We start from the raw sequence: 10,430 nt of genomic DNA, 5'->3' as shown, positions 1-10,430 counted from the left end.
ACAGTAAACTCAGGTTGTTTGACCTGAGTAATCGTGATGAAGTGTAGGGGTGGAGCAGGTCAGCGACATACACAGGAGCTGTGTTGTGTAGTGCTCTGTATGTTAAAGTTAAAATCTTGAACTGGATCCTGAATTCTACAGGAAGCCAGTGTAAGGATTTTAAAATGGGTGTTATGTGAGACCGTCTGCTTGACTTGGTCAGTAACCTCGCTGCAGCGTTTTGAATTATCTGTAAACGTCCACGAGCTGATACACTGAGAGATGAAAACAAGGCATTACAGTAGTCTATGCGAGATGAAATAAACGCATGGATCAGCATCTCTAGATCTGCTGTTGAAACCATAGATCTCAGTTTACTGATATTTCTCAAGTGGAAGAAACAGGATCTTGACAGCTGTTTAACATGAGAATCAAATGCTAAAGACTGATCGAAGATAACTCCCAGATTTCGGAGGCTAGTGTGGACAGCAGAGGAAAGAAGCCCAAGATTTTGCTTAATCGTTTGACTAAGCCTATCAGGAGCAATGATCAATACCTCAGTCTTGTTGTCATTTAGCTGTAGGAAGTTATTTGAGGTCCATTCTCTGATTGATTGAAGACAATCTAATAGCCTAGACAAACTATGAACCTCACTTGGTTTAAAAGAGAAATAAAGCTGAATATCATCAGCAAATAAATGATAGGAAATATTAAAACTATTTAAAATCTGCCCCAAAGGTAACATATACAAAGAAAACAACAAAGGCCCTAAAACTGAACCCTGTGGAACCCCACAGGTTAATGGGGTTGCCTCAGACGTGTAATCTCCCATCGTAACTGAGAAACTTCTCCCAGTGAGATAAGAAATAAACCAATCAAGTGCTGTTCCAGATATGCCCACCCAGTCACGTAACCTATTTATCAGTATTTCATGATCAATGGTATCAAACGCAGAACTGAGATCCAGCAGCACCAACACAGAGCAGTCACCAACATCAGCAGACATTAAAAGATCATTTGAGACCCTCAGGAGAGCAGTCTCTGTAGAATGCCTCTTCCGAAACCCAGATTGTAAAGAGTCGTAGCAATTGTGATTTTCTAAAACTGTAATCAGTTGGTTTGCCACCACCTTCTCTAAAATTTTGGATAAGAAAGGAAGCTTAGATATAGGCCTATAGTTCTTAAGCACAGCCGGGTCTAAATTTGATTTCTTTAAAAGAGGCTGAACAGTGGCGTGTTTAAAATAAGATGGAAAGCAACCTGTTAACAGTGAGGAATTTACAATGGCCAATATAGCAGGGCCAACGGTAGGTAAGACCTTCAACAATAATGAAGAGGGTATCACATCCACGGAGCTACTTGATGGCTTTAGCCTCACAATTACATCCAGCAGATCATCTAAGCTGATAGGCTGAAAGGAATCCAAAACAGTAAGAGAAGGTGGGCGGCTAGAAGAGGAAACACCTGCCACTGGCTTAATGCTGGACCTAATGTCCATGACCTTCTCCACAAAAAACACATGAAACCTATTACAGTCATTGACTGAAAGACATGGCAGCGCTACAGGAGGAGGAGCTACAATATTGTTTATGGTATTAAATAAAATCTTTGGGTTTCTTTTGGAGAGTAAAATTTGATTCACAAAAAAGGAGGACCTAGCATCCTTTACTAGATCATTAAAAGAGATGCGAAGCTCCTTTAGGTACAGACGATGTACTTCCAAACCCGTAGCTTTCCAAAGTCTCTCAGATCTACGACACTTCTGTCTTAAAGAACGAACTTCATCAGTCATCCATGGAGTTTTGTTAATGATAGGCCTAGACCTAGTCTTTAGAGGAGCCACCTTGTCCAGTAACAGGGAACACTCTTCATTAAAAGACTGCATTAAAGACTCGACGTTGCTACAGTTTGGATTTAAATCACAGCAGAAGTTAGCCGAAAACTGGTTTACTGATTCTTGACTGATGGAACGAGTGAGCGTCGTTCTTTTTGTACAGAGAGGGTCAGTATTTCCAGAGAGATTAAAGAAAATACATTTGTGATCACTAATCAAAAAATCTTCACAACACACGTGATCAACGTGTAAACCCAAAGAAAACACAAGGTCTAAAGTATGCCCACCTGTATGAGTGGCACCAGTAATAAACTGTTTAAAATTGAAGGATTCAACAATATTAAGAAATTCCATAGCAGCACTATCCAGGTTATTATCAATATGTAAGTTAAAATCACCCAGCAATAAAACTTTGTCCATCTTTATAATAGATGTCAGAAAATCAGTAAATTCACATAAGAACTGACCTGCTGGACCAGGAGGACGGTAGACTAAAATGCAGTAAAACGGATTGATCTTACCAACTTTCATCAGTTGCAGTTCAAAAGTGGAGACGTGGTCAGAGCTCACTAGCTGGGAGAAATACCGGTTTTTCCAAACCACAGCAAGCCCACCACCACGACCAGACTGACGTGGAGTCCCAATAAAAGAGCAGTCTGCTGGGCACAGCTCATTTAAGTGGATAAACTCCAGATTTCGCTGCCAAGTTTCAGTCAGAAATAAAAAGTCAAGGTTTTTGCTTAGGAAAAGGTCATTTAAAATGTGAGCCTTATTCGCCACAGAGCGCGCGTTGATCAGACATATTTCAAGTGAAACCGCTAAATCCCCTTTGACGGAAGATGATGTTTGGGCGCGAGCAAGCTGCCGGAGCACGCGCTGCCCACCGCGGTCAACAACAAGCCTGGCCCACGGGCAAGGTCGGTGCAAGCCCACCGAGATGGTGTTGGTGTTGGGACACACCACCCGCAGATACGACGATCTAACAGGGTTACACCGACGCCGCACCACAGAGAGGTCAATGGAGCGTGGAGTAACAGATGGATGATGTTCTGAGGGCCGAGCACCAGATTTGGACTGAGTTAACTGGGAATGACGAGATGAGAGCCGATTAGAAGTCCAGATAGTGGGAATGCATCCAGGTCTAGGTACAGATGAATAATGGACCTTAGGTTTAGAGGAAGAGGTGCCACGGTGAATGTAACGTTTACGGCGAACTATACCCAGGGCAGCACAAGTAGTAGCAATGGACGTAGGGAGGCGGACAATCCTACGATTGAGCTGCAGAAGTTCGTAAGGGGTGTAGAAAAGCATCGTATCCGTCGAGTGAAGCGTGATCAGTAACAACAGGATAAAAACATAGAAGACTCGGGTTAAAGAGTTAAGCGGCGAAACAGCAAGCATAAACAATAGCGCTTAGCATTTGCATAGCAACCACTGTAAACACTCAGCAGGACGAAGTACAAAGAAAACAAACAGCAAACGAGAAAGTAGAGACTACTCGAGTGAAGCGTTATCAGTAACAACAGGATGAAAACATAGAAGACTCGGGTTAAAGAGTTAAGCGGCGAAACAGCGAGCAAAAATAATAGCGCTTAGCATTTGCATAGCAACCACTGTAAACAATGGCTGTTATCATTAGCACAGCAAAGCGAAACAACCTCCGAAAGAAGCGACCGGTAAGATATAAAAACCGCGGAGTCACAAAGGTATAAAACGGCAATATAAAGGTAAATAAAACTAAAAACACGAGACAAAACTAAAATAAAATAAAATCGAGGTTTTTTTGTGAAAATAGGAAAAGTTTCCGGAGCAAAGCGGCAGACAGACCCGCACAGCGTACTCGCAACCGGAAGTTCATTTCATTCAATTGAATGAATTCATTCATTCAGTTGCAACCCATTGCAACCCATTTATTGCAGACCCCAGACCAGTGCAGGATAAAATCCTTTAAAATCCCAAATCTTTGTAAAAAAAAAAAGCAAAAGTAAACAGTTACACTATATAAAGTGCAACAACTGAGACAACTGGTTTGTTCACAACAGAAGTAAACTTAACCATAAAACCTCTATTCTTAATTAAATAAATCAATTACCCAGTCTGGTAGACATTCGGGAACTTCAAGTATTTTCTTAAATAATGTTTATATCGCCACCTTGAAAATGCAAATTTTTCTTCCCCATTGCTGAAGTTGTTAGTTGTTGTTTTACTCGCAGCCGTGTAGGCGTTTATACTTTCGCGAACGTCGCGAGCGTCGCTGCAGTGTTCTCCGAAACGATAGGTGGCGATAGGAGAATAAAAAACCCCTGCAAAACCGGTGAAAGAACATTTTTACCTGACCAGAGACCGTATATATACACATCAGGCATCAAACGTAATTATGGCTTTGCAGTGTTGTCCGAAACAATACGTTAACAAATACGAGCCTCTTGTAATTCCAGGACGAAACATGAGAGAACGTGAAGACGTTAAGATTGGGCGTTTTGAAAATAAACAACCATTAAATAATGTGATAAAAAAGCGAATTATTTCGATTCATTTCGAGTATATGTATAAATATTTAACTTAATTAAGTTTAACGTGCTGGGAAATATTGAAATGGACCTTTAAAGTGACGTACAAGTGCTTTAATTCCACCTTGTATAGGTGTATGAACCCGGCAAACATGACTTTGTCCATCGCGCTGAAGCGCGGTGCGCGCGCGAAGTTACAAAATTCGAGAGGTGCACGACCTCGCGCCGCGACAGCGCGCGAGGCCCTCGCGCACGGGCGGAGCCACAGCGATTACGTCATTTTCGCCGCGCGGACCCTCGCGCCGCTCGCGGCGCGTCGAGTATAAACCAGGCTTAAAGCCTGGTTTATACTTTCGCGAGTGACTGTAGCGCGCGGCTCCGCCCACCTCGCGCGACCCTGCGCGAGCGGTGTAGGCGTTTATACTTTCGCGAACGTTGCTGCAGTGTTCTCCGAAACGATAGGGGGCGATAGGTGGCAGTGGAGAATAAAAAACCCCTGCAAAACCGGTGAAAGAACATTTTACCTGACCAGAGACCGTATATATACACCAGGCATCAAACATAAATATGACTTTGCAATGTAGTCCGAAACTATATGTGGTAGTATAAAGACACACCCCTCAAAAAAAGGGAATGAACATTTACCTGACGCATTTTAATGTTGCTTTGTGTTTCAGGTTTGAAAAGTGCTGGAATTTAGGCAAAAGTACATTAAAATGTTGAAATTACGTTAACAAATACGAGCCTCTTGTAATTCCAGGACGAAACATGAGAGAACGTGAAGACGTTAAGATTGGGCGTTTTGAAAATAAACAACCATTAAATAATGTGATAAAAAAGCGAATTATTTCGATTCATTTCGAGTATATGTATAAATATTTAACTTAATTAAGTTTAACGTGCTGGGAAATATTGAAATGGACATTGAAAGTGACGTACAAGTGCTTTAATTCCACCTTGTATAGGTGTATGAACCCGGCAAACATGACTTTGTCCATCGCGCTGAAGCGCGGCGCGCGCGCGAAGTTACAAAATTCGAGAGGTGCACGACCTCGCGCCGCGATAGCGCGCGAGGCCCTCGCGCACGGGCGGAGCCACAGCGATTACGTCATTTTCGCCGCGCGGACCCTCGCGCCGCTCGCAGCGCGTCGCGTATAAACTAGGCTTAAGCCAGTTACTCTTGCCCTCGTGCAGTGACTTCGTTTCTCTCGTTTTTCCGTTTCTCCCCTGAGTGTTCTCAGGTTTTGTCTTTCTTATTTTTTCCTCTCTGTTCTATGTCGGTTTGTCTACCAGTGTTCTGGTCGACAGGCTGACAGATACCAGGTAGAAGCTTTAGGTCTTGCTACCTAAGCTTCATCTCTTATTTTCTCATTTCTTATTTTTCCCCTTTTTTGACACGTTCAGCTGTTCTCCGTGTGGTTTTCATTTTCCCTGTTTTTCTTCAGTGACGCGGAAGGCGGCGCGTAACACAAACACTCAAGAAACAGTGAGCAGAGAGTAATATCAAATCTCAGTGAAGCACATAGCCAACTAAACATGCTAGAAAAGGCAACAAGCTAACAAGGAGTGAGCGCACTGAAAAGGTGAAGCAACTCCAACCTGCTCTGGCATCGCAACAGAAATTCTTCACCAAAGCCAGCTACGAAGTGGCCATGTTAGCTAAAAATGGCATTTTACTAAGGGTACGTTTGTCAAAAAAGTTATTTGTCCCGCGAGAGGAAGCAAGAATTTATGAATGTTTGCCTGGCACACAATACTGTGGCATGGAGACTTAAAATCAAAGCTGTCATAATGAAACTGTAGAAAAGACAAAACTGGAAATAAAATAAAATTAAAATTCATTAAATGCATTTTACAAAAAACTGTTCCAAGCAGTTATCAAAACTCGTGAAGGATTTTATGTGAAATTGATGCTGGCCCCTGTGGAACTAACTCTGACAACAAGGGACAGGAAGTCTGTCTGTTTCTCCTCACCTTCATTGTGTTCCTGGACCCTGAGTTCACGTGTTGTTCTTATCAAGCTCCATCATGTCGTGTAGTGGTTGCTCATTTTTTGCTGATTGTGCTGGTGGGGGCTCAGTGTGGGTTCGAGGTGTGAACCCTGTTTTCAGTAATGTGGTGTGACCCTGTGATGCAGTGCCTTATATGCAAGGCTGTCAAGTTTGCAACGCAAACTATATTTTGCTACCCGATCGAGCTGGGCAATAAAAAGTGAAGCATCCTCACAAACAATCAAACAACTCTGACCGTGACACCTTCAGTCCGCACCAGAGAACCACGATGTGCTGGAATACAAAGTTATGCACTCTGGCTGTGCTGATGACCATTTTTTCATCTAGCAATGTAATAAATAGAACATACAGTCTCTGATCAAAATGTTATGGAATTGTGAATTTAAAGGAAATTGTGGAACTCAGCAGATTTTTTCAGCAGAAATTTGTGTTTTTTGAGGATTTTGAAAGTAGTCACTCTCCTGGTTGGTGTTTCTTCCACCTACCATAAACTGTCGATGATACATTTGATGGGTTTTCCTGCACACATACATTAACAATAACTGCTGACTTTTATGACATACTACTTTCATTATTATGCACTGACACATTTGGAAAGTCACACAGTCTGTCTCTCTCTCTCTCTCTCTCTCTCTCTCTCTCTCTCTCTCTCTCTCTCTCTCTCTCTCTCTCTTGCTCTCTCTCTCTCTATCTTTCTGTGTTTCTTTCATTCCTTCTTTTCCCTCCCAGTGCGCAGACCAGCTAAAGTTGGTCTTGTGTGCTGTAAGGAAGTGTCCAGAGCACCAATCCCCCCTGAAATAAAACTCATTGGATACAAGCACCAGAACGCCCTGGCACCTTGTGTCCAAGCAATCCTGTATATAACTTTATGCGTCATTTACTATTCCTTTGAAAACTCATTAGATCTCATTCATCTTTTTAGATTTTTCTCTGAGACTGAAAAATACTGCTCTGACCCTACTGCATGCTGGATTCCAAAGAAACTGAAAGGTAGTGCACTGACATCAATCTCTACAACACTCTCAACAGCTAGTTCACATCCTGTCTAGACACAATTATCTGAAAGGACTTTGAGTATATGTGAGAGTAAAGCATCATAGGTGGCTGTGGTAAGAAGCTGGTTAAGACAGCACCAACAGCATTCGTGTGGCTACTTCCAGGAATCTAAAATCTAGATTTTTTATGCATTTTTACTGTTTTTATGTAGCATATAATAAAAATCTAGACATACAAAACATGACTGGTAATGTACAATCTCTTTGTCTTATCTTGCTAGTTACTTTGTGTGTCAGGTCAGTTATAGCATATAAAGAAAACTAACCGAATCTGTCTTACAGGTCTGACAGAGACCAAGGGCTGAAAATCAAATCCAAAGCAAGTGACAAATTGTTTTACTTCTCTTTATATTGTTTATGATATTTTTTTGGAATAAAACTCATTATTTTTAAACGAATGCTTTTACTGCATATGTTATGATCACTATGGTGTGACTTAAAAGTATACAGTTTTACCTCATTGTCAGGGTCAGACTTATTATTATGGTAAGCAGTGCTGTCCTTTATCAATAAAGCACCATTACAGTGTAAAAAATGAGTGTGATACGATGTCTCATTTCCCTTCCACATCACTACTGGGTTTAAAGGAGGAGCAGTTCCATGACTAATACCTGTACCCTCATCACATCACTGTTCAGTTCTGAGAAATGCAGTCATGGTTGTCTTTGCTTTGAGCTTTATATCATATTTTGATATTATATTGTTTCTAAGCTTAAGTTCTAAGTTCTATGGTAGGACATTTACTCTGCACAAAGAAATAATGTCCTCAGTAGTAATTTGCATACACATTTATTCAAATAATTTAAAGTGGGATGAAGTTTGAAATAAGTTTGTGTCCATGTAAAACCAGTCAACATGTTTGTATATGTCACGCCAACTTACAAACACCTTGATTCACTTTCACAGTAAAAATAAACTAGTGCTCATCCTGACCTGCAGGGGGCAGACAAGTATTGCAACAACCATGAACTTCCTGTCGGATCTGAGGGATTTCCTGAAAAGCGGCCATCTTTACTCTCAGATGAAGTCATGCTGCAGAGGACAAAGGAGCTAACGTTTGAAACAAAACCTGGGAAATGACAAATGAAAGAAAACAAGAAGATCCTTCAGTTCACCGGTAAAACGCTACTGGTTATCAACCTGACTGGCTACTTGTTTGGCTAACTGACTGGCTATCTGTTTGGCTGACTGGCTACCTGTTTGGCTAACTGACTGGCTACCTGTTTGGCTGTTTGGCTAACTATCTGCCTGGCTGATACCTTTCGTTGATCGAACTAAACAATCTAAAGAACTTCAATAAAATACAAAAACAGGAAAACGCAGAGACACTTGTCACAAGCCACTGTCAGAACAACTAAGGGGAGAAGCAATCCAGCTGTTTCAAGACTACTTCCGCCTCAGCCAAATAACCTTCCACAGGAGCTTCACACCATGCAACTGGACCAAAAAACCATGGGGAGTAACATTCTCTGATGGGAGTGACCAGAGCTACGATGCCGTGGTGTACTTCAGGTGGAAGACTGAGGAGGGCATTGAAGTCAGACTCGTTGAGTCAAAAGCAAAGCTTACACCACTCGACCAGAAGGGGGACCCAGTCAAAGCTGAAATCTGTGGTGCTGTCTACGCAGTCCGCCTCAGAAGATACATTGAGAAACATAGTCGGATGGAGGTTGGAAAATGGCTCCACCTGCTGGACAGTCAAACTGTGTTAGGTGCAATCCAAAGAGACAGCTTTGGGTATCAGACGTTCTTTGCTAACAGGGTCGGAGTGATCCAGAAGACCAGATCCCCTGATGACTGGTGGTGGATCCAGGGAGACCTCAATGTGGCAGACATCATAACAAGAGGTGCAGCTCCAGAAGATCTCAAAGAGGATTGTGTGTGGCAGAATGGACCAGACTTCCTGAGACTACCTGTGCAAGAGTGGCCAAAAAAGTCTGCCAAAGAAGTCGCAGCCCATGCCAGAGAAGGTATAAATAAGCTCCAAAGGAAGTCCTTCTCAGCAGTACTGACCAGAGCACAGCTCAAGAAAACAATGCAGGATGTGCCTTCTGGTGGCACTATCGGCCTAGTGAAAGTGATAGGCAAAAGAGACACTGATGCTCAGCAAGGCACTGCAGATAGAAAAGAGCCCAAGACTCAACTCCAAAGAACACCAGCTGGTTCTGCAGTGAAAGAACTGATCAATGTCAGGAAATTCAGCGGCCTAACCAAGGTCATCAGAGTTGTTGCCTGGGTATAGAGAGCTGCAGTTAGATGGAAAAAAATACTGGACAGAACCCAATCCACAAGTAAGCCAAAGTGGGAGGGGTTTTCACCAGAAGAGCTTAAGTCCAGAGCCAAACAAGCTGTACTCACCGTCAGTGAGTGTGAAGACGCACAGAGAGACCTCTTCCTCGCAGCACAAGAGGGTACATCCTTCCAAGACACTACCCTAAACAGACTGGCGGTGTACAAAGATGCAGAAACCGGACTCTTGGTCTGCAGAGGAAGATTTCAGATCTTCAATGACGACAAAACTACGGTACCAATCTTACCTTGTGATGCGTGGATATCCTTTCTTCTGGCACAGGAAGCTCACAAGGCAAACCACGAAGAAATAGCAGGTACACTCCTGCGTATGAGAAAGAAAGCATGGGTCATAAGAGGCCGGAAACTGGTTCAGAAGATTGTGGACAGCTGTGTGACATGCAGAAAGGCTAGAGCTAAAAAGTGCCAACAAATCATGAGTGACCTCCCGTCCGAACGAATAACACCAGCCAGACCATTTGAATTCACAACAGTGGATTTATTCGGTCCTTATGAAGTGAAGGATGAAGTTAAGAAGAAATCAAGGCTCAAGGTATGGGGGTTAGTCTTCTGCTGTATGGCATCCAGAACAGATGTCGTAAGTGACCAGTCTTCTGAAGGTTTCCTGTTGGCTTACAAGAGATTCACAGCACTAAGAGGTCATCCAAAAAAGCTGTGGTCAGATCCTGGAAAAAACTTTGTGGGTGCCAGACCCGCCCTCAATCAGCTGTACATCTTTCTGAACCAGCTA

The 10,430-nt window shown here is 42.6% G+C and overlaps 1 protein-coding gene across 1 annotated transcript; it reads left to right on the top strand.

Moving 5' to 3' along the window:
* The first annotated feature begins 5,508 nt into the window (after positions 1 to 5,508).
* Positions 5,509 to 7,697, top strand: ccl34b.4 (chemokine (C-C motif) ligand 34b, duplicate 4). Its single transcript, XM_077010693.1, has one exon. It carries the CDS (start codon positions 6,890 to 6,892, stop codon positions 7,382 to 7,384), a length of 495 nt encoding a protein of 164 aa, XP_076866808.1. The 5' UTR covers positions 5,509 to 6,889; the 3' UTR covers positions 7,385 to 7,697.
* The last annotated feature ends 2,733 nt before the right edge of the window (positions 7,698 to 10,430 follow it).

The sequence above is a fragment of the Brachyhypopomus gauderio genome, chromosome 7 (genome assembly GCF_052324685.1).
Source record: "Brachyhypopomus gauderio isolate BG-103 chromosome 7, BGAUD_0.2, whole genome shotgun sequence".
In the NCBI taxonomy this organism is placed as follows: domain Eukaryota; kingdom Metazoa; phylum Chordata; class Actinopteri; order Gymnotiformes; family Hypopomidae; genus Brachyhypopomus; species Brachyhypopomus gauderio.
This window is presented reverse-complemented; position numbering and strand designations above follow the sequence as displayed.